Source organism: Lolium rigidum, chromosome 1, assembly GCF_022539505.1.
Source record: "Lolium rigidum isolate FL_2022 chromosome 1, APGP_CSIRO_Lrig_0.1, whole genome shotgun sequence".
NCBI classification, from domain to species: domain Eukaryota; kingdom Viridiplantae; phylum Streptophyta; class Magnoliopsida; order Poales; family Poaceae; genus Lolium; species Lolium rigidum.
This window is the reverse complement of record NC_061508.1, coordinates 200,425,835-200,450,800: the sequence shown is the minus strand read 5'-3', so window position 1 is coordinate 200,450,800 and position 24,966 is coordinate 200,425,835. Positions and strand designations below refer to the sequence as shown.

General features: G+C 44.8%; 1 protein-coding gene and 1 long non-coding RNA gene across 2 annotated transcripts; one reads left to right on the top strand and one right to left on the bottom strand.

The window, feature by feature from the left end:
- Positions 1-1,248: 1,248 nt before the first annotated feature.
- Positions 1,249-2,565, bottom strand: LOC124682968. The gene is made up of 3 exons (XR_006996510.1): positions 2,322-2,565; positions 1,656-2,080; positions 1,249-1,532 (listed from the first exon to the last, which is right to left on the bottom strand). It is a non-coding gene; the product is annotated as an uncharacterized LOC124682968 (long non-coding RNA).
- Positions 2,566-11,581: 9,016 nt separating this feature from the next.
- On the top strand, positions 11,582-15,904 carry LOC124682967 (putative UPF0481 protein At3g02645). Its single transcript, XM_047217561.1, has 2 exons — positions 11,582-12,056; positions 14,379-15,904. The coding sequence occupies exons 1-2, from the start codon at positions 11,668-11,670 to the stop codon at positions 15,691-15,693; spliced, it is 1,704 nt and encodes a 567-aa protein (XP_047073517.1). The 5' UTR covers positions 11,582-11,667; the 3' UTR covers positions 15,694-15,904.
- Positions 15,905-24,966: the final 9,062 nt, after the last annotated feature.

Genomic DNA, 24,966 nt, shown 5'->3' with positions numbered 1-24,966 from the left:
GTGTATGTACTTCCCAGTCAAGCTAACTCTATAGCTGCTTGAGAAATACTACCAAGACAGAAGGAATGATGCATTTGCACTTTTTTGCTGCAGGTTTTTTTCTTGTCGCTACCACTAGCGATTTGCTATGCATAGAAGAGTAGATACACAAAACAACATAGAGCTTTGTGGGTGGGAGAACACTAGAATGGCTTATCAATGAGTTTATGTCCCGGTTTGAATACCATGCGGTGCATAGCCTTATGAGTGCATGGCGTAGTGGGTCGCCAATTTATCTTTGTTTAAGTAGGCTGGATAGTTACGGAAACTAGATGATACCCCGCGCGTTGCTGCGAGAATATTTAGATATATATACATCGAACTCTTAAATTTAGTAATGGAAAACTATTTGCATAGGTTCTAATACTTTCTCATTATAGTGCACAATATCATGCAATATGCGGTTACGATTTTTTTAATCCAAAAGTTCCAAAATAGCTTGGATTAGTCAATGCACATTTGGTGGTACAGTACAATGACTTTGGTTGTCGTTAGTAGCCTCAACATGTAAGTTAGTAGCTCCGTATGATGGATTGGTCGCTGGAGTTAATAGATGGATTTGACTGGAATTTTGAAATTTTGAAGGACGGGATGTAGTCATGCGTTCTTGACTAAGGTATCAATTATACCCTTCTACCTCTCAAAAAAAATTTATACCCTTCTACCCTGGTATGCAACAAAACTGCAGCATGCACCAGGGAGATTGAGGATGCTTCCAATATTAGCTTTGCTGATGGTCAAAGATGATTCAGTCTTTTGGTTTCTGCTAGACAACATAGATGACATTGCTCAAGCATCATTGCTGGCCATGATTCTTTGTAATAAGTACCTAAGTACCAGATGGAAGTGGTAAAATTATGAAGAACATAATACAGTGATAGTCGACTGCCTGGATATGAAAGTGCTTGACAATTTACGTGGTATCATCAAATTATCATGCTGTCTATATATGAAAATAAAGAACATATTTTCACTCACATCTAGGAAATCTTATGGTAAATCTTCCAGTTATTTGTCTATGTTGAGCATGCTCAAAGTCCATTAAGGTATTACTATAATTTAAAATCATAAGTTTTTCAGAAGCTAAATTCCACTTCTACAAAAAAAATGTTGGAATGACAAAATACTTATATAGCACCAATAAGATATGCAAAATTAACTTGTAAGATGACAAAGTGTATATGATAGCAATATGACCTAAATGGAAGAGGCATTTTATACAATTACACCATCAATGAAGGGGAAAGGAAGAATTTCTTGTTTATTATCGGGCACGCTCGTCATCTTGAAAATAAAACAGAGCATGTAACCAAATAAGAAGGAACATGAACACGACACACACAAAATTATATAGATACATAAGCATTTCACGGTGAGAAGAATCGACAAATAGCAGTAACAACAACGGAAATCCAACAGTCATAACAGACCTCGAGTATTGATTTGAGTTATGATAGTCCGATATAAGAATCAACAACACATGCTCTCATAGTCTGCATTCCCGAAAGAAAAATAACTGTAAAATTATCTGTGAGAACATTTGATGGATTTATGCTGAAAAATAGTTGTCAATCAAATGATGGAAATTACTAATAATTGAAAGGTCGAGTATGTACCAATAGGAATTAGATCTTTCCAACTGGAGACGACGTCCCATAAATACAAACTATAGTTTTGTAATGCAGCGCTAATTAACCAAACTCGAGCTCCATGACCATGTAAGGTAAATCCATGTGTTGCCAAATGACAAATCCTCTCCTTTTCTCTCAAGAGTTTAGGATATTGAAAGACGAAGAAACCTTGTCATCCATAGCTGAATAAAATATATAAATGGATACCAGACTTTAGCAGGCAGCACTAAAATTCAGTAGTACACCATACTTCAAATCCATACGTGTGTACTGATGTGCTTAATTTCCTTCATGTCGAAAATTCAGTAAACAAAAGATCAAACATCCATTGAGATAGTAGTCAAGCAAATACTCTGTAACGCACTTGCATAAATTGGGAACATATCCATAGTTACATATGGTCCATTGACCTGAAATTACAAACAGAAAAATAGGATGTGATGATAAGGGATCAGTGAGCAACATACGTAAATAGAGGTTTTGGAGTCAAAGAAGCTTTTTCTTTAGTGAATCGAAATCGCAGAAATTAGTATATAATAGGACCTGCTTCTGCAGTGAATCTAAATCGCACAGATTAGTTTAAATTTATGGTAAAAAAGAGAAGGGAATTGCCAAATCAAACAAAACGGGGGAGCCGGCTTAGTTGATTACCTGCAGATGGGATCCGAGTAGAGAAGAAGATGTCGGCATAAGATTGGATCCCAAGTGGAGGTTTGCTACCTGCGGAAGGCGAGGTCATTGGCTGGACCTGAGTTGCTTGATAGGCCGGCCGTTCCATGATAGTGAGGCTTCGCTGATAGGAAGCTAGTGACGGTGGAGCAGTGCGGGCATGGCAGCACCAGCAGACGATGGACATGAGACAGGGGCTTAAAATTTGTTGCATCGAGAAGCCTTGGTGAAGGAAAGGAGCAGATCTCGTTCTTAAATGAGAAATCAAATCCATTAGCCTTGATTTTTTATGTGGAGAAGGTGAAGAGGGTGCAGTCAGTTTCTTCTACATGTTGTTGTGGAGTGGAAGGCGACGGGATAGTGCCGTCGTGGGGAGGGGAAACGACGAGTCAGAGTCGTGTACAATATAGCTATCCATGTTGGAAACCTCTTTATATTGTTTCTTTCATTATGTGGCAGATTTGCTTATGTGTCAGGCTGGGATTTGCTTAGGGATGCATGATGAGGTGGACACCTTGCATGTTGAGAGAAATACTTGTAGTGGGGATGAACTTCTTAGTTATATAGGATGTGCTTTGAAACTTGTTACTCCTGATTTCATTTCAATGGAGCCGGGGGCACGTCCCCTATTTTCTCTAAAAAAGAAGTTACAGAAACGCAGTTTTGAACTTAGGAGCATATGCTCCCCCTATCCAAAAAAAACATTTTAAAATGTTAGAAAAATATGAACAATAATTTAGCATGTATATGTCAATATTATATATGCGCGTGCCAAGTTTCGCGAAAAACTGATATTTTTTATGTCTTATGTAAAAAGATAAAGAAATGTATCGTAAAAACTATTTTTGAGCACCAATTTTTGTATTTTTTGCACACGACACAAAAAATATCGGTTTAGCATTTGTGATTGGGCTAGTATTTGTCAAAATTGTGATTGAGCTACTATTTGTCCTATGTGTGGCGTGTCACATTTTTTAATTCGACTTTCATTTAGCATTCTAGTGATGGACATTGGGTTGTACCATGTTTTGTAATATGGGTTGAGTTGAAAACTTCCAATCAAAAAGAAAAAAATCATTTATTCAGCTTTGCCTTCTCAATTTTATAAGATTATAAAAAGGTGTGAGCCTAACTCACTTGGTTAGGAAAGTAGATGTACAATTTTAGAGACGCAGATTCGAATTTTTATTATTTCAAAACGAAATCGCTGTAGGAGCTTTCGCTGCCGTAATTTTTTTAGAAAAAAAAACATAACAAGAGATTTGTTCCTTGTTCGGTACTGTTCAGAAACTCTGATCCGTCAGCAATACAACGTGAGAGAAACGTAACCTGCTGCTTGAAGACATTGATCCTGCTCATAGGCCGTCCTAGATAATTCGCTTCTCACACCAGCTGAGTTATCCATCAATCTCTGCCTGCGTTATTCTTTAATCATCGTTGAAGCAGCATGCACCAATAATGGCACTATGACAAGCTGTTCATTAATTTATTTTTAACTATGCATAGAGCTGGTAAGTATAATTTATATGCGGGACCGTCATTCACATAACAAACGCATAACGAGTTTATCATTACCAATGATGAAGCCACGCCGGCCGGCCAGGTCTTGGCTTTCTTCACTCGATGACGACGACGGCCAAACCTTACATTTGATTCCATGCATGTTTCACGTTCGTTGTCTAAAACTCCCATCTTACGGGTAGTTTATAGAGAGGGTCAGCATAATCCTAACTTTCGTACGGCGCATGCAAGGAAAAAGTTATTTTGGCCTGTAAACACATATATTCATAGCTAGACTACTCTAGTGTGGTGCCATTTTTTGGCCTCTTTGGTTCCTCGCACGGTCTTTTCTCGTATTCTCAGGGAGAAGAAAGTCGTTCGTTTGGTTGCGAACGCGAAAAAGATTTTCTGCATCACAACCTTCTTAAAGCAACCAAGAGCATGTATGAGGAGGCATGCTCGGTCATCTCTAGCGAGCCAACCTCTCCCCTTGTTCGTTTGGGAATTTTGAGCCGAGCTCATGCGAGTGTCGTTGTGGTGAACAGATAGATGACATAGATAGGCTCATCTTGGGACCAATGTGTTCCTAGGGATCCGGAGGAAGGGGGATGGAGAAGAAACACACAAAGACACACGATTTTACTCAGGTTCAGGGCCCTCGTGAAAAGGTAACACCCCTACTCCTGCCTGTCTGATCTGTATAATCTCACAGAGAACTACAATGGTTTTCCTCTAGCCCTTGGCTAGAGGAAGAAGAAGTGCTAGAGGAAGAAACCCTAGATGAATTGGATCGTAACCTAATGTCCACCTCCCGTGCAAGGAAATGTCACCTCTCCTTATATAATGGACGGGTGGCTTACATAAGAAGGAACCCGGGTAAAGGTAATCTTAGCCTACATCAGCCAGTCTTTGACTGTAGCTTTGACCCTGGGCTCGCGATGTCCTTGCATGTGTCTTATGTGCGCTGACCTCTGCTGGCCTGCACACTGCAGCACCTTCGTCATCCGCGTCTTGTGGCTTTAGTTGGAAGCTAGCGACTAGCGAGGCTCTCGTCATAAAGAGATCCTCCGTATCTCTTTGATGTCTTGTAGTGAGGCGACCGGATCTTTGACCAGCAGTAGACCGTTGGCCCTATGTCGGATCCTCATGCCGGCATATGTTGGGTATGCCGGTACTCCTCGACATGTACGTCGAATCTGTATGCCGGATTACCTACCGGATTAAGTTATGCCGGTCATCATAGTTTTGGCTTTCGCTTTAAGACGGTTGACCCTTAATCTGGTCAACACTTATCATCATGCCGTATTTCGGTATAGCCTGTTTATCCGTCATAATCATCTTATGCTAGCTAATTACACACAAGCTTAACCTACCGGGGGTTATCCCCTGACAACGAGGGAGGGATGGCAGGAGCTCACGCGGGTCGCGGAAATCCCGCGAGAAAAATTCAGTCACCGCTCGCTGATTCGCGCCATCTATTTACACATGCGCCGCCTAACCACCAAATCACGTGGCACCATTTTTCCCATTCAAGCTATCAGTTGAAGGACACCTTCACCGACCACCAAGTAAGCGTCGCTATATTATCCGGCCGGGGAAGCTCCGCCGCCACAGGTCATCTTTCACGGCCTCACCGACATCATCTTCCTCGTCCAACTATCATATCTCTCCGTGAGTAACATTGAACCCTACTAGCGGTAGCTTAGGTATGATGGCTGTATAGCTTGATTTAGCAATTCTATTTTAATGATCTGTTAGTGTAGAGTTGGGGAAGAGGTAATTGATGTTTTGTGCTTGTGTTGGTTGCATCGGGTGATCTTCATTGCTGTGTGGTCTATGTATAAACACACTGGTTGGTACAAGGATTGGTTCTACAATGTGTAGTCCTTGTCCTTATACCAGTTCTGCGTTTGTACATGGCACCATGCAATGAAGGTCAGTTAGCAAACTTCACAGTCCGACATTGTTCTTCTTCATAGAGTTTGTTAGAACATTAGATGATGCTTGCTCACCATTGTTCTTGTACTACAATACTATGGTTTGTGCTGTAGGGCAAAGAAAACTCGCATGATCTGTCGGTGAACTCAATGCTACCAACAATGCCACTTCGATATATGTCGGTGCCTCATAGGTACTGCCCAATTCAGAATAAGAACATTATGATATGGCAAGCTACTCTTTCCACCTTAGTCCTAAACAGGGTGTGTGAATTCATCAAAAATAGGTCTCAGTGGATAAGGGATTCAGATAAAGGACTTTAAAGTTATTGCAGAAATTTTTTCACGAGTTCTATGGGCATGAAGTTAAGCTGGAGCAGATGAGATGGTTTACTACCTTCCTGAAGAAGTATTACCTTTGACGATCCTGCACATTGGGTGCTTGTTGTGGTGCTTGTTCTGGTGATGATGATAAACACCATGATGATAATGTATATATGTGATTAGATAGATTTTCTCAAACATGATGCCAAATTTATATATTTTGCTAGGTGGTACGTACTAACACCCCGGTTGATGAACTTGTGTTGCATCACGAGTAGTTGTTCGTGAACTCGTGGTGCAATATTCTGATCCACTTATACAACTATGTTGGTCCTACTGATTATGTGTTATATATTAGTCCCCGCTTGAATTTCTACTGGGTCGAACACCTTGTAGACATGGCTTCTTTGCTGGGTAAGATCGCAACATGGGCTACGAGGTTACCCTTGTAATCAAACGACAAGCGATTAGATAAAACACAAATTGTGGGAAACCAATCCGTGGGGACTTAGTTTTAGCTATGATGTTTGGAAGAAATTGTTAGCAACCAAACTAGATGCACAACGTGAATTAGAGGTTGCATTTTCACATAAAGCTTCCCTCGAGCCAAGTTCCCGATATGCACCAAAAAGGGTGTGAGGAACCAAACAAGCTCCTAAGGACCCAACTAGTTTCGGGCCACCTAGAACTAACTAAGTTCCGAGTCCCAATTTCACGTGCAATTCATTCGTAAGAGCATCTCCAGTCGCAAACAGAGCTTGGCTCTGGTGGTTAGGTCCCTTGTGGTGGATCCAGCCCACCCAGGTTCAAGTCCTAGACTTGACATGGGTGTTTGCATTTACCTGGATTTATTCCAGGATTTAACCGGCGCTATGCTTTCAGTGGTAGGTGACGTGCCCGTCAACAGCGAAGCGCCAGTGGTGACTTCGTCAACCTCAAGATATACCGGCTCAGTCCCTCGGAGGTGCTCATAGGGGTAGGGTGTGCGTGCGTGCGTTCATAGGGGTGTTTGTACGTGCGTGTTTGTGAGCGTCTGCGTTGTACTGTGTTCTCAAAAAAAGTAAGAGCATCTCCAGTCGCGTCCCCCAAATCGTCCCCCAAAGCGATTTGGGGCGCGCCGGACAAAAAAAGCGTTCCAGCCGCGTCCCCCAAAGCCCATTTTTGTCCGGCGCGCCCCGATACGGTGTCCGGCGCCCCGAGCCCGTCCCCGTCCCACGGGGGACGCTCCGGGGACGCCGGACACAACGCAGCGAGGCCAACCGACGCGGGCCCGACCCGTCGGCGGCACGGGGAAAATTCGTCTCACACTCCCGCCAAATCCCGCCGCTCCCGCCAAATCGCGCCTATACCGCCGCGCACAGGCCTCCCAAAACATATCCTGCCGCCAATTCATTTCTCCTATCCCGCCGATTTCTTTCTCCCTCCCGCCGTGCACCCGCCGCCGCTACCCTCTCCCCATTCCATGGCGCCGCCGACAGCCCCCAAAAAGATGGCGAAGAAAGCGGCCAAGAAGCCGCCGGGCAATGCGACGATAGGGGCGAAAGCGCCGTTCGCGAAGCCGCGGAAGGCGCCGGCTGCGAAGAAGAAGCCTGAAGGAATGACCGAAGATGAATGGCAGCAAGATTGCCTGCGCCGGAAGCTATCGACGGCGGAGCGAAAGGACGGAGGGCGGCGGAGCTGGAGAAGAAGGCTGCGGCGGCGCGCCAGCACCAGCACATAATCGCCGGGTGTATCGCCGCCACCAATGCGAGCCCATATAGTACGAACGTGCCGGTGTACGTTCCGGGAGTCTTCTCTCCGTCGCAAGCCGCCTTCTACAACGACGGCCCCTCCGCCACTCCCGGGTGCGTGACGCCTAACTTGTCGCTGCACTACCAGGATGCGCTGCCGCACGGCGGCTTCAACCCCAACAACCTCTACTCCCCGGCGTACGAGCAACGCGAGCGGGACCCGGTCCGGACGGCGGCCCTTTCACCGGCCGCAGGGGTCCGCTCGAATACGACGACGCCGGTGCTGAGGAGGACGACGGGGTTGAGGAGGAGGACGACGAGGAAGAGGACGGGGTGGAGGACGACGAGGAGGACGACGATGAGGACGAAGAGGGCGGCGAGGAAGAGGACGACGAGGGTGCCGGTGACGATGATCTCGTGGAGGTAGACGCGGACGGCGTGAGGACGAAGAAGAAGAAGAAGAAGGCGTCGGGCACACGAGGCCCGAAGTGGACGCCTCCGGAAGATCAATGTCACGTGCGAGTCGTGGGCGACGGTGAGCCATGACTCCATCATCGGCGCCAACCAAAAAGGCGGGAAGTATTGGGCGAGGATCAAGGCCGAGTTCGATGAGCGCAAGCTCATCAACAGCGACTACCGGAAAGTGACAATGAAGAGGAGCCGAAGGCAATGTCGACGCGATGGGCCATCATCCAGGCGTCGGTGAACTCCTTCCATGGGTACCATCACGACTTAGAGACCAGAGGCGACAGCGGCGCCGACGTCGGCAAACTGGTACGACTGTTTCTTCCATAATCCGTAGCGCCCACATTATGTTCGATGAAATGACTCTGCTTCCTTTGGTTAGTTTGATCGGGCCATGGAATTGTACGCCAAGTACTCGGAAGGTCACAAGTCTTTCGCGCTGATGCATTGCTATGACAAGCTCAAAGGGAACGAGAAATGGCGGCTGACGCGCTTGTCGCTGTCCAAGGGGAAGGACGCCATTGATGCGGACGCGCCGCCGGCAACGTCGGCAGGGCGTCCCTACGGCAACAAGGCTGCCAAGGCCGCCTTAGCCGACGCTGCGTCGTCTGAGAAGACGCAGGCGTCGATCACGAAATGCCTCGCCGACGTCTCCTCGACCTTTATCTCCCGCGACAAGAAGGCCGACGAAAGGTGGGCGGAGCTGCTCAAGAGGCAAGAGGAGAAGCTGGAGCTCAAGAAACGCAGGGACGACATGTCCCTGCCGAGAACGTCGACAGAGGGAATGTCTCCCCGGACGCGAGCGGCGCACAACTTCTTCAAAGGCCAGATCCTCGACGACATCGAAGCCAAAATGGCGGCGGCGGACGCGGCGGCCCGGCAGCGGCATCGGCATCGGCGGCAGCGGCAGCGCAGCAAGAGCAGAGCTGACGCGTCTTCTACTGCTACACCTGCGTCGGCCTCCGCGTCGGCGACGGAGCGGACGCACCATGCACAGGAACAGGCAGATCGCGACGAGGTCGTCGTGCTCGACGGGCCTGCGTCGACTCAGGACACGACGCCGTCGACCAACCCCTTCTTCTAATTTGCATGCACCACCGGTCTGTAATATGATCGCGCGCCCGGTACTTTGATCGATCGCCGCTACTCCGATCGCGACGAACCGGCGGGAACGATCTCTTTTGAATGCATCTATTTGAATTTCTGATTGGGGGCGGCGTTTGGGGGACGCGGCTGGGGAGCGACGTCCCCCAAACGCGGCACGAACAAAACACGTCCCCCAAACGCTCGATCCGGCGCGGTTTGGGGGACGGTTTGGGAAACGCGACTGGAGATGCTCTAACTGGGAAAAAATTGTTAAACTTGATTCTCGGTCGACCTAGAACTAGCAAACACCGACGGATGCAAGTGCATGCATGGGTACCATAGGAAACCGGTAAAAAACTATTATTTTGTAACATATCAATTCTTCATCATATATGCTATCCACTAAAACCACTTTTTAGGCACTTGGACACCTCCGTGCACCCCGATTGTCAGCTTCCCAGCTCTACAACTCATAGCAAAAGGATTTCTCCAAGGAAACGTTTATACACCAACCGGCTGATGCATCATCTTGTTTCTCACATTCAAAAAACTCGATCAAAACTTGGCCGCACATGCACAACGACCTGTCGAGCTCAACCCCAACATGGCAAGCTAGGATTCCTCGCAGCCGCCGCTGAACCTACGCCCCTCTCCCACTGCCGCAACTTCGCTAGCGGTCGCCACCCGCCGCCGCTTATCTGCCATGCCCCCGCAACCGCTCTCGTCTGCCGCTCCCCCGTAGCCACCGCTCGTTCGCCTCTCTGGCCGTAACAGGGAATTTACCGGTGACAAAGCTCTCCCCTCCTCCTCTCCACCTATGGCAGGAAGCTTCACCGACAACATCTAGCTAGCCGTGGCGACTTCCTCATGCCCTTTGCGTTAGTAGCCAGCCACCACTGTGAATGCTCGGGGAGCCCCTTCTACCTCACCTTTAGCCCTCCTCGTTAGTCCCTGCCCGCGCCGAGCTTGAATTTGCCATGATGATCCTGCCTTGGTTGTTGGTGAAGGGTAAATTTTAGGGGATTTTTGCCAATGTTACATACGATGTTATGATTTGTTACATATGCGCATCATTTTTCGTTGTGTGAGTAAAAACAAAGTTGTACAATTATTTTTATACGTATGCTATAGGGAATATTGCACCAATGTTATGCGCATATTCTTATAATATTGGATGAGTTACATATGCTGCAAAACAGTGTCGCATTTTTGAACATGTTACATATGCAGAGAAAAATATTACATTCAAGATAATTTTTTGCACCATTGCCGGATATTCTTGCACCACAATTTCACAACTTTGACAGACAAAAAAAAAATGCTGAAGACCGATTTAAATACTCTAAAAAAATTGATACATACGATTTTTTTTTGTAATCAGACGCGCGGATTTGTTCACTTAAGTGAATCGAGCGAATCTGGAGGCGACTAATAGTTTGGCCTTTTACAGCCGTTTTGTAGCCACAATAGGCTATAGCCTAGCGTGTTGGCCTTTTTGCAACTGCAGTACTCCCTCTCTCATAGTTTATTAGGCGTGCGCGTACCTCTAGGTTGTAAATTTGATCAAATTAGCATTAGTTATATGTTATAAAAATTATATCATTAGAAAGTTTAGATGTTCTATTTTCTAAATAATATAATTTTTGTATTATATAATTTAAATTATATAGGTTAAATTGGCAACCTAGAGATACGGGGAAGACTAGTAAACTGAGACGGAGGGAGTAACAATAGTTGGGCGGAATTTTCTCAACTTGATTCCTCTCTTTGAGATGATCAGCCGGGTTATCCATATCTGACTATTTCTGATACCCAACTGGCTGGCCTACTTAGCCAATCATACCACCATGGTCTTGTACCCATCAACCCCCGACACCCCCTCCACGCTTGCAACGTTTCTTTAACACATCACGATCCGATGGATCACTCATCACGTCAAGCTCACGCATGCACACAGCCAAACACACATAATACACATAATACCAACAAGTTTCATTCGAAGCATGCTCGTTTGTTCTTCACTCGGTAACCACCCCACCCCAGTTTGCGCGTCTGCATGTTTCACGCTTTCGATTAGCTTCGTTTTAACTGCACTGACCAACCCACTTGCACGCATACTCTCTATATACAGCACCTAGGTAACACGACCAGGACAGTTCATGCACTGACCTAACTAACCAGGTTGCAAATAAAACACAGAGCTATTCACACACTCGTTTCATTAATCACCGATCGACCAACCAGCCAGACAGCTAGTAGCTAGTCGATCCATCGAGATTCGAGATCATGGCGTTGGCACAGCTGCAGGCCCAGGCGCGGTTCGTCGGCGTGGCGGCGGGGAACGCCGGCGTGGAGCTGGAGCTGGAGGACCACCAGTCGAGGTTCGTGAACCGGGTGCGGCGGCGGATGGAGGCCACCGCGGAGGAGCTGGGCGCGGTGGCCAAGGTCTTCGACGTGCCCAAGCTGCTCCGGGCGACCAGGCCGGAGGCGTACGCGCCGCAGCACTTCGCCATCGGGCCCTACCACTACCAGCGGCCCGAGCTCAGGGACATGGAGCGCTACAAGCTCGCCGCGGCCAAGCGTGCCGAGAAGCTCTTCGCCGGTGACCGCAAGTTCGACGACCTCGTGCAGAAGTTCGCCGGCATGCAGGAGATGATCCGGGCACCATACCACAGGTATAATTTAACTAACGTTCATCCTCTCAAACATAAACGTTTTCATGCTCAAACATCTACATTTTCTATATTGTGTACTCCTACAAAACAATGCATATTCTCACACCACATATACGAATGGACTCCTTAATTAAGCATGCATGTACCCGGCGATGAATTCATGACTAAATTTCCATGAGTAGATTTTGCCAATCAACTTCAGTTATGTACTTAAGGGCTCGCTCTAGCCTTGTGCCGTCGAAGAGAAATCAGCTTGGCCGAAACTAATATTCTAAGTAGGTGTTTCTTTTGCCTTGAGAGTTTCGTAAAAGACGGCAACAGTTTGACAGCGCAGAGATGAGCACACGAGTTTAACATTTCTAGCAGGCCGCGACTAGTTGCTGCAACGTACCTTTCACGAAATAGTTGTCTAGGACCGGTCCATAGATTTTAGGGGCCCTGGGGCGACGCGACAAGAACTTCTTCTTCACAGTAGCGGAGCTTTTCTAGGGAGAGGGTCATAGCTCCCTACTCCTAAAAATTCTTTAAAAATATATCTATTTATGCTAGATTTTTAAATATTACTTAAAGTTTAGTGGTGATTGGTGTTCTTGGGCCCCTTAAATCTCCATGAAGTTCCGCCACTGGGTCACACACACAAGATTTAGAAAAATATTAGTATTCCGCAAGAGAAATATTAAGATAATGCAATAGCATATACTAAATAATATGTACATTTGAAAGATCCATGGTCTTTGAAATACCGGAGAAAACATATATATTTCTAGAATTAATCACATAAAAATTTATGAGGGTCGGTGTTGTTTTGCACATTTGGAAAAGCTAGACAGAAATCGTGCCATCGAAAAAAGTTATTTAGGTTTATTGACATACATTTGTTTTAAAGGAATCAGAGTAGATGCACGGTAAGTTGTAGTTTGGGCCTTTTATATTTTCTATAACTGTATGGCTTAAGGAGTACATGTTTTTTTTTTTTTTTGTAAAAGGAGTCGAAGTAGAACCCTGATAAGTTGCACCTTAGAGCATCTAAAATTTCTGGAATTATTATGAAGTGTACAACCTAAATACTACCTCTCTCCATTTTTAGATGTACAAAATTTGTCTAAATTTAAAAGTATCTAGACACTCTTTAATACTAGATACATCCGAATTTGGATGAACCTTCGACATGTATTAATGGCCGGAGGGAGTAGTATAAGTGTACTAAGTACATGAACAAATGTTAGACCGGGGGCCCTAGCTCCTAGGGGCCTAGGGCTAGTGCCCCTCTGCCCGCCTTATGGGCCGGCCATGTGTCTATAACTCTATATCAATATTTTGTAATATATCTGGTAGTTTTTTACAGTCGCATGTGCATATAAACAATGCAACGTACGTGTACAACACAAACAAACTGCACTACAGTACGTAATATAAATGTATAACTGACACAGAAAAAATGTTCATCATTTAAATTACATTCATAATTGTACTTTACCGAAAAAGCATTCATAATATTGTAAATATAACCAGTACCAGACTCGCAGTACATAAATTAAAATAGAAGCACAAAATAACCTTTCCTTACTAAACGGACAATACACACTCAAAAAGGCATACAAGTATAGAACCAATGTTAGAAAATATCTTGGATTCTAAAAACTCAGTAAACACAACCCAATGTAAGTAAATCCCAACACAAAAAGGCATAGAGCCACTACAAAACATGGACCATTGTTACGAAACACACATCAAAATTGAATCATTTGCCAAAGTGTGGTCGATTGAAGAATTAACGGCTTGCTCATTCATTGGCGTTCGGGAAATACTATTTTCAGACGACCAAATCGCTCAAAATATGACCTAGGGTTGCCCAAAAGGTCTTGTGTACAATTGAACATAAGTATGTAAAATTAAAGAGTCGCATGGTTCTAAAGTTGAGCTATGAACCAATTTCTCTTGGATATAGAATCAAAAGTTGAGAACAAAAAAAATTTAACTATCAACTCATGCCATATATAGTGGATTCAAGGTTTAAGCCACATAACTCGGGAAAAAGGTTTAAGCCGCATTGCCGAGTTTACTTTTGGATGAATTAAAACGAAACCTAGCTCATGAGTCAAAGAAGAGAATCCGAAACATCCTGCTGAAGCTATAATATCATTGCCATACAGAAGGTAAACTTGTACTGTTAAACCCTACGATTTTTTTGGAAATGTGCAAAATAAAATGTATAGGAGACACGAGTAACATTTGTTCATGTGTTGAATCTCTCTCGAATTTTATCATCAATTTTTGAAAATTAAGTTAATCCCATCCATCATGTACGTATAATGAATGTAGGTTCCTTGAGCTGAACGAGCAGACGCTGGCATGGATGATGGCCATCGACACGTGCTTCCTCCTCGATTTCCTGGAGAGCTACCACGTCGAAGAGGCCACCGATATGGTGTCCTCGGCGACCAACTGGATCAACGTCATGGTTCGCGACGCCATGATGCTTGAGAACCAGATCCCGCTCTTCCTCTTCGCCGGGGCGCTCCAGCTCCGCCAGGTCTCCGAGGAGGCCGCCGCTGACGCCATGCGTGCTGTCCTTGACCGCTTCATCAGGGAGGTGTGCCCCATCAAGACTACCGCACTGGCCCTCGCCGGCGACGTCGCCAAGCATGCGCACCTGCTGGAGCTTCTATACCACTTCCTTATCCCCGCCTCAGCCTTCTTCGCCGAGGACGCGGCGGAGCTCCCGCCCCTGGTCCCCGAGGAGCTCCTGTCCATGGACGCGCTCGAGCAGCAGGTCCCGGACTACGACAAGGTGAAGCAGGCGTGCATGCAGGTGTCCAGCCTCGACGTGGCGCCGGTGCGGTTCATCAAGAAGAATCTCATCTCCAAGCCGATGAGCTTGGCGTCGAGCCTCCCGGGGCGGATCATGCGCAAGGTGCCGTTGCTGTCGACGCTGACGCCTATGCTCGGAAAGCTGATGTCCTCGACGGACATGGAGGCGCGGCTCAAGGGCGTGAACATGGGCAGCATCATAAACTCGCCGCTGGTCCAGGAGATCATGATCCCGTCCGTGACGCAGCTGGCTGGATGCGGCGTGCGGTTCGCACCGGCGCCGGAGGGGATGGCAGGGATCGCCTTCGACGCCGCAACCGCGACGCTGACCCTCCCGGTCATCCGCCTCGACGGCAACACGGAGGTGATCCTCCGCAACCTGGTGGCGTACGAGACGGCTGCCGTGCGCGGGCCGCTGGTGATGGCCCGGTACACGGAGCTGATGAACGGCATCATCGACACGGCCAAGGACGTGAAGATCCTGAGGGAATGCGGGATAATCTTCAACGGCATGAAGAGCGACAAGGAGGCGGCGGACATGTGGAACGGGATGTGCCGTGCGGTGCGGCCGAGCAAGGTGCCGCTCATGGACGGGGTGATCAGGGAGGTGAACGCGCACCGGAACAGGAGGGCGGCCGTGAAAGCGAGGAGGCTGCTCAAGCGGTACGTGTTCAGGTCCTGGAGGATTCTCACGCTGCTCGCCGCCGTCGTGCTGCTGCTCATGACGGCGCTGCAGACATTCTGCTCCGTCTACGACTGCAAACGTTGGTTCGGCGGCATACTAGAGCTGCCGAAGCTGCCAGCCACGGGCGGTGGAGGGCAGTAGCCTAGCCTAGTTCATTCTGTTGCGTGATTAATTGGTATAGGAGAAATCGATGTGGTGTGTGCATATTAGATTGGGAATTGCTAGTTGTCAGTATAATGAGAATTAAGCTAGTGCTCAGCATTTTGATCTATGATTCGTATACCTAGATTGCAAATTAGGCTGTAACTGAAATATTTCCAAATGTAAGTGGGATTGCAATTAAGATTTTTTTAGTCGTGAGTGAAGTTATAACTACAAAAAATACTTTTTTTATAAAGGAAATATATTAATATCAGTAGATACCAATAACACCCAGCCTCGCAACAACGCTCCACCCTAGTGACAGTACGGATGCACACAGCTAAAAAAGAGTAAAGAAAACTAAGAAATAACTATAGCATTCGAGACCTAGCAAAATACAAACACCACCGTGACAACGCATGAAATACAGACTCTTCAAAAGCAACGCCTTCAAGAAGGAAACAGTGCACCAACACCGTCGTCGCCCGATCAAAGGTCTTAGGTTCTCACCCGAAGATAGTCCCCACTCTCAAAACAATGACTCCAACAAGGTCATTGCTAGGCACAACCAGTTAAGGCCAGACCTTGGGTTTTCACCCTCAGATGTAAGACTCCGAACTTCACTCGTGCTGCCACCCCACATGCATACCACCGATGCGGAGCCCGGAACGCCAAGAAAATCCCTCGGCATCACGGAGACTCGAACCTCCTTTAGCCAGTCCACCAATCCGGCCTTCATGATATTCCTTCTTCTGACTTCACCATGGACCAAAAAGTCACCTGATGTCAAAACAGAATAGAGCTTCTTGCCGCTCCCTCCGGTACCAAACGGCCGGAATAAAAAGATGGGTGCGTGCGACCGAATAGTCGAATACCACCCGATCCAGCAAACTCCAGTCAAAAGATGCACTGTTCCATTCGCTGGCGGAGCTTTCCGGAACTCATCTCTCCAGCCAGATCAAGGCAAACTGACCTCCGGTAGATCTTCATCTTCGCCTGCGAGAAACCCGAGGACCACCATAAAAAACAAAGCAAGACCAGCAGCCCCCACGCCGCCAGTCCCTCCTGCCGGATCACCAGGGAAGAGGATGGCGGCGCGGATCATGCGTACCACCGCCGAACCATCGCCGGGGGCGGATGCTGCCACAGCTCCACCGAAACCTCCATGGCTACTGACGGAGAGCATCAGGCCCCGGTCAAGTAGTCGTGCCACCCGGCTTCCTCCACCGGCGCTTCATCACCTTGATGGCGTGTAACTCACACGTTCGTTGGGAACCCCAAGAGGAAGGTATGATGCGCACAACAGCAAGTTTTCCCTCAGAAAGAAACCAAGGTTTATCGAACCAGGAGGAGCCAAGAAGCACGTTGAAGGTTGATGGCGGCGGGATGTAGTGCGGCGCAACACCAGGGATTCCGGCGCCAACGTGGAACCCGCACAACACAACCAAAGTACTTTGCCCCAACGAAACAGTGAGGTTGTCAATCTCACCGGCTTGCCGTAACAAAGGATTAACCGTATTGTGTGGAAGATGATTGTTTGCAGAGAAAACAAGTAAAAACAAGTATTGCAGCAGATTTGTATTTCAAGTATAAAAGAATGGACCGGGGTCCACAGTTCACTAGAGGTGTCTCTCCCATAAGATAAAAGCATGTTGGGTGAACAAATTACAGTCGGGCAATTGACAAATAGAGAGGGCATAACAATGCACATACATGTCATGATAAGTACAGTGAGATTTAATTGGGCATTACGACAAAGTACATAGACCGCCATCCAACCGCATCTATGCCTAAAAAGTCCACCTTCGAGGTTATCGTCCGAACCCCTCCAGCATTAAGTTGCAAAGCAACAGTACAATTGCATTAAGTATGGTGCGTAATGTAATCAACAACTACATCCTCGGACATAGCGCTAATGTTTTATCCCTAGTGGCAACAAGACAAAGCACAACCTTAGAACTTTCTCGTCACTCGTCCCAGTGTCAATGCGGCATGAACCCACTATCGAGCATAAATACTCCCTCTTGGAGTTAAAAGCAAAAACTTGACCAGAGCCTCTACTAGTAACGGAGAGCATGCAAGATCATAAACAACACATATGTAATAACTTGATAATTAACATAACATGGTATTCTCTATCCATCGGATCCCGACAAACACAACATAGAGTATTACGGATAGATGATCTTGATCATGTTAGGCAGCTCACAAGATCCGACAATGAAGCACAATGAGGAGAAGACAACCATCTAGCTACCGCTATGGACCCATAGTCCAGGGGTGAACTACTCACTCATCACTCCGGGAGGCGACCATGGCGGTGTAGAGTCCTCCGGGAGATGAATCCCCTCTCCGGCAGGGTGCCGGAGGAGATCTCCGGAATCCCCGAGATGGGATCGGCGGCGGCGGCGTCTCGCAAGGTTTTCCGTATCGTGGTTTTTCGCATCGGGGGTTTCGCGACGGAGGCTTTAAGTAGGCGGAAGGGCAGAGTCGGAGGGCCGACGAGGGGCCCACACCACGGGCGGCGCGGGCCCCCTTGGTCGCGCCGCCATGTGGTCCGGCCACCTCGTGGCCCCACTTCGTATGCTCTTCGGTCTTCTAGAAGGTTCGTGGCAAAATAGGCCCCCGGGTCTTCGTTTCGTCCAATTCCGAGAATATTTCGTTACTAGGATTTCGAAAACCAAAAACAGCAGTAAAACGAGAACCGGCACTTCGGCATCTTGTTAATAGGTTAGTTCCGAGAAAATGCACGAATATGACATAAAGTGTGCATAAAACATGTAGGTATCATCAATAATATGGCATAGAACATAAGAAATTATCGATACGTCGGAGACGTATCAAGCATCCCCAAGCTTAGTTCTCGCTCGTCCCGAGTAGGTAAAACGATAACAAAGATAATTTCTGAAGTGACATGCCATCATAACCTTGATCATACTATTTGTAAACATATGTAATGAATGCAGCGATCAAAACAATGGTAATGACATGAGTAAACAAGTGAATCATAAAGCAAAGACTTTTCATGAATAGTACTTCAAGACAAGCATCAATAAGTCTTGCATAAGAGTTAACTCATAAAGCAATAAATCAAAGTAAAGGCATTGAAGCAACACAAAGGAAGATTAAGTTTCAGCGGTTGCTTTCAACTTGTAACATGTATATCTCATGGATAATTGTCAACATAGAGTAATATAACAAGTGCAATATGCAAGTATGTAGGAATCAATGCACAGTTCACACAAGTGTTTGCTTCTTGAGGTGGAGAGAGATAGGTGAACTGACTCAACATAAAAGTAAAAAAGAATGGTCCTTCAAAGAGGAAAGCATCGATTGCTATATTTGTGCTAGAGCTTTTATTTTGAAAACATGAAACAATTTTGTCAACGGTAGTAATAAAGCATATGAGTTATGAAAAATATATCTTACAAGTTGCAAGCCTCATGCATAGTATACTAATAGTGCCCGTACCTTGTCCTAATTAGCTTGGACTACCGGATCTTTGCAATGCACATGTTTTAACCAAGTGTCACAATGGGGTACCTCCATGCCGCTCGTACAAAGGTCTAAGGAGAAAGCTCGCATTTTGGATTTCTCGCTTTTGATTATTCTCAACTTAGACATCCATACCGGGACAACATGGACAACGAGATAATGGACTCCTCTTTAATGCATAAGCATGTGGCAACAATTATTATTCTCATATGAGATTGAGGATATATGTCCAAAACTGAAACTTCCACCATGATTCATGGCTTTAGTTAGCGGCCCAATGTTCTTCTCTAACAATATGCATGCTCCAACCATTAAGGTGGTAGATCTCTCTTACTTCGTACAAGACGGACATGCATAGCAACTCACATGATATTCAACAAAGAATATCTGATGGCGTCCCCAGAAGCATGGTTATCGCACAACAAGCAACTTAATAAGAGATAAAGTGCATAAGTACATATTCAATACCACAATATTTTTTAAGCTATTTGTCCCATGAGCTATATATTGCAAAGGTGAATGATGGAATTTTAAAGGTAGCACTCAAGCAATTTACTTTGGAATGGCGGATAAATACCATGTAGTAGGTAGGTATGGTGGACACAAATGGCATAGTGGTTGGCTCAAAGATTTTGGATGCATGAGAAGTATTCCCTCTCGATACAAGGTTTAGGCTAGCAAGGTTATTTGAAACAAACACAAGGATGAACGGTGCAGCAAAACTCACATAAAAGTCATATTGTAAACATTATAAGACTCTACACCATCTTCCTTGTTGTTCAAAACTCAATACTAGATATTATCTAGACTCTAGAGAAACCAAATATGCAAACCAAATTAGCAAGCTCTAAGTGTTTCTTCATTAATGGGTGCAAAGTATATGATGCAAGAGCTTAAACATGAGCACAACAATTGCCAAGTATCAAATTATCCAAGACATTTTAGAATTACTACATGTAGCATTTTCCAATTCCAACCATATAACAATTTAACGAAGAAGAAACTTCGCCATGAATACTATGAGTAGAGCCTAAGGACATACTTGTCCATATGCTACAGCGGAGCGTGTCTCTCTCCCATAAAGTGAATGCTAGGATCCATTTTATTCAAACAAAACAAAAACAAAAACAAACCGACGCTCCAAGCAAAGTGCATAAGATGTGACGGAATAAAAATATAGTTTCGGGGGAGGAACCCGATAATGTTGTCGATGAAGAAGGGGATGCCTTGGGCATCCCCAAACTTAGACGCTTGAGTCTTCTTAGAATATGCAGGGGTGAACCACCGGGGCATCCCCAAGCTTAGAGCTTTCACTCTCCTTGATTATATTGCATCATACTCCTCTCTTGATCCTTGAAAACTTCCTCCACACCAAACTCGAAACAGCTCATTAGAGGGTTAGTGCACAATAAAAATTAACATGTTCAGAGGTGACACAATCATTCTTAATACTTCTGGACATTGCATAAAGCTACTGGACATTAATGGATCAAAGAAATTCATCCAACATAGCAAAAGAGGCAATGCGAAATAAAATGGCAGAATCTGTCAAAACAGAACAGTCCGTAAAGATGGATTTTATTAGGCCACCAGACTTGCTCAAATGAAATTGCCCAAATTTAATGAAAGTTGCGTACGTATCTGAGGATGATGCACGTAAATTGTCTTAATTTTCTGAGCTACCTACAGGGAGTTAGACCCAGATTCGTGACAGCAAAGAAATCTGGAACTGCGCAGTAATCCAAATCTAGTACTTACTTTACTATCAAAGACTTTACTTGGCACAACAAAACTCAAAACTAAGATAAGGAGAGGTTGGTACAGTAGTAAACAACTTCCAAGACTCAAATATAAAACAAAAATACTGTAGTAAAAACATGGGTTGTCTCCCATAAGCGCTTTTCTTTAACGCCTTTCAGCTAGGCGCAGTAAGTGTATATCAAGTAATATCAAGAGATGAAGCATCAACATCATAATTTGTTCTAATAACAGAATCATAAGGTAACTTCATTCTCTTTCTAGGGAAGTGTTCCATACCTTTCTTGAGAGGGAATTGATATTTAATATTACCTTCCTTCATATCAATAGCAAGCACCAACGGTTCGAAGAAAAGGTCTTCCCAATATAATGGGGCAAGATGCATTGCATTCAATATCCAAGACAACAAAATCAACGGGGACAAGGTTATTGTTAACCATAATATGAACATTATCAACTCTCCCCAAAGGTTTCTTTTTAGCATTATCAGCGAGATTAACATCCAGATAACGAGTTTTCAATGGTGGCAAGTCAAGCATATTATAGACTTTCTTAGGCATAACGAAATACTTGCACCAAGATCACATAAAGCATTACAATCAAAATCTTTGACTCTCATTTTAATGATGGGCTCCCAACCATCCTCTAGCTTTCTAGGAATAGAAGTTTCAAGTTTTAGTTTCTCTTCTCTAGCTTTTATGAGAGCATTTGTAATATGTTTTGTGAAAGCCAAGTTTACAGCGCTAGCATTGGGACTTTTAGCAAGTTTTTGTAAGAACTTTATAACTTCAGAGATGTGGCAATCATCAAAATCTAAATCATTACAATCTAAAGCAATGGGATTATCATCCCCAAGGTTGGAAAAATTTCAGCAGCTTTATCACAGGCAGTTTCAGCTAGCTTTAGCAGCTTCGTGTAATTTTGCGCGCTTCACACTAGGAGTAGAAGCATTGCCAACATCAATTATTTTACCATTAATAGTAGGAGGTGCAGCAACATGTGAATCATTAGCATTGCTAGTGGTGGTAATAGTCCAAACTTTAGCAACATTTTTCTCTTTAGCTAGTTTTTCATTTTCTTCTCTATCCCACCTAGCACGCAGTTCAGCCATTAATCTTATATTCTCATTAATTCTAACTTGGATGGCATTTGCTGTAATAACAATTTTATTTTCAATATCCTCAGGTTTAGCAGCCATTTTATTAATTAAAGAAGATTGTGACGCAGACATGTATGAGATTCGGGTTTTAAGCATTTGCAAGTTTAGTTTGCAACCCAGAAATCTCCATATTCAGATTTTCAAGTTGATTTCCTATATTCTTCAACAAGGTAGATTGTTCATTCATAGTTTTAGTAAACAATTTGTTTTGCTCATATTGTGATTGCATAAAGCTCTTGGTGGATCTTTCAATTTCTAACATCTTTTCCTCATTAGGTGAAACATATCTACTATAAGAATTACCATTAGCAGGGTATGGTCTAGAATTTTGGGCAACCAATGAAGCTAACGGAACATTATTAGGATCAACATTAGTCCTACCATTAACAAGCATAGACATAATAGCATCAATCTTATCACTCAAGGAAGAGGTTTCTTCAACAGAATTTACCTTCTTACCTTGTGGAGCTCTTTCCGTGTGCCATTCAGAATAATTAACCATCATATCATCAAGAAGCTTTGTTGCTTCACCAAGAGTGATGGACATAAAGGTACCTCCAGCAGCTGAATCCAATAAATTCCGCGAAGAAAAATTTAGTCCTGCATAGAAGGTTTGGATGATCATCCAAGTAGTCAGTCCATGGGTTGGGCAATTTTTAACCAGAGATTTCATTCTTTCCCAAGCTTGAGCAACATGTTCATTATCCAATTGTTTAAAATTCATTATGCTACTCCTCAAAGATATAATTTTAGCAGGGGGATAATATCTACCAATAAAAGCATCCTTGCATTTAGTCCATGAATCAATACTATTCTTAGGCAGAGATAGCAACCAATCTTTAGCTCTTCCTCTTAATGAGAAAGGAAACAATTTTAATTTTATAATGTCACCATCTACATCTTTATACTTTTGCATTTCACACAATTCAACAAAATTATTGAGATGGGCAGCAGCATCATCATAACTAACACCAGAAAATTGCTCTCTCATAACAAGATTCAGTAAAGCAGGTTTAATTTCAAAGAATTCTGCTTGTAGTAGCAGGTGGAGCAATAGGTGTGCATAGGAAATCATTATTATTTGTGCTAGTGAAGTCACACAACTTAGTATTTTCAGGGGTAGCCATTTTAGCAGTAGTAAATAAAGCAAACTAGATAAAGTAAATGCAAGTAACTAATTTTTTTGTGTTTTGATATAATGCAGCAAACAAAGTAGTAAATAAAATAAAGCAAGACAAAAACAAAGTAAAGAGATTGAGAAGTGGAGACTCCCCTGCAGCGTGTCTTGATCTCCCCGGCAACGGCGCCGTAAAAGAGCTTGATGGCGTGTAACTCACACGTTCGTTGGGAACCCCAAGAGGAAGGTATGATGCGCACAGCAGCAAGTTTTCCCTCGTAAAGAAACCAAGGTTTATCGAACCAGGAGGAGCCAAGAAGCACGTTGAAGGTTGATGGCGGCGGGATGTAGTGCGGCGCAACACCAGGGATTCCGGCGCCAACGTGGAACCCGCACAACACAACCAAAGTACTTTGCCCCAACGAAACAAGTGAGGTTGTCAATCTCACCGGCTTGCTGTAACAAAGGATTAACCGTATTGTGTGGAAGATGATTGTTTGCGAGAAAACAGTAAAAACAAGTATTGCAGCAGATTTGTATTTCAAGTATAAAAGAATGGACCGGGGTCCACAGTTCACTAGAGGTGTCTCTCCCATAAGATAAAAGCATGTTGGGTGAACAAATTACAATCGGGCAATTGACAAATAGAGAGGGCATAACAATGCACATACATGTCATGATAAGTACAAGTGAGATTTAATTGGGCATTACGACAAAGTACATAGACCGCCATCCAACCGCATCTATGCCTAAAAAGTCCACCTTCAGTGTTATTGTCCGAACCCCTCCGCATTAAGTTGCAAAGCAACAGTACAATTGCATTAAGTATGGTGCGTAATGTAATCAACAACTACATCCTCGGACATAGCGCCAATGTTTTATCCCTAGTGGTAACAAGCACAACACAACCTTAGAACTTTCTCATCACTCGTCCCAGTGTCAATGCGGCATGAACCCACTATCGAGCATAAATACTCCCTCTTGGAGTTAAAAGCAAAAACTTGGCCGCAGCCTCTACTAGTAACGGAGAGCATGCAAGATCATAAACAACACATATGTAATAACTTGATAATTAACATAACATGGTATTCTCTATCCATCGGATCCCGACAAACACAACATAGAGTATTACGTATAGATGATCTTGATCATGTTAGGCAGCTCACAAGATCCGACAATGAAGCACAATGAGGAGAAGACAACCATCTAGCTACTCGCTATGGACCCATAGTCCAGGGGTGAACTACTCACTCATTGACATAGGCATCCCAAATGGGCCCGCCTAATATAGTACCCGGGGTTTATTGAAGGCCCACTACCCGAAGAATAAGAAGACTCGAGAGCCCAAGATGTATTTAAGGAAAAGATAGAGTTGTAATAGGAAGTGTTATTTGTAAATTTGGCGGGATGAGTTAGAAACCGTCCCGGACTACGTAATCCTTGTATAGCACGAATCCCTCGGCTCCACCTATATAAAGGGGGGTCGAGGGACGAGAAGATCATCGAATCATTGTTTACAAACCCTAGTTTTCATATTCGTCGAGTACTTTTCGGTTGAAACCTTCGAGATCTACTTGCCCTCTACTTCTAACTAAACCCTAGCCTACAATCCATAGGCATTGACAAGTTAATCCCTTGTCAATTGGCGCCGTCCGTGGGAACTAGAGGCGTAAGGATCTGATCTCGATGGCACGTTCAAGATCTTCGACATCGTCAACCGGAAGCAACACTATGGATCGAGGTA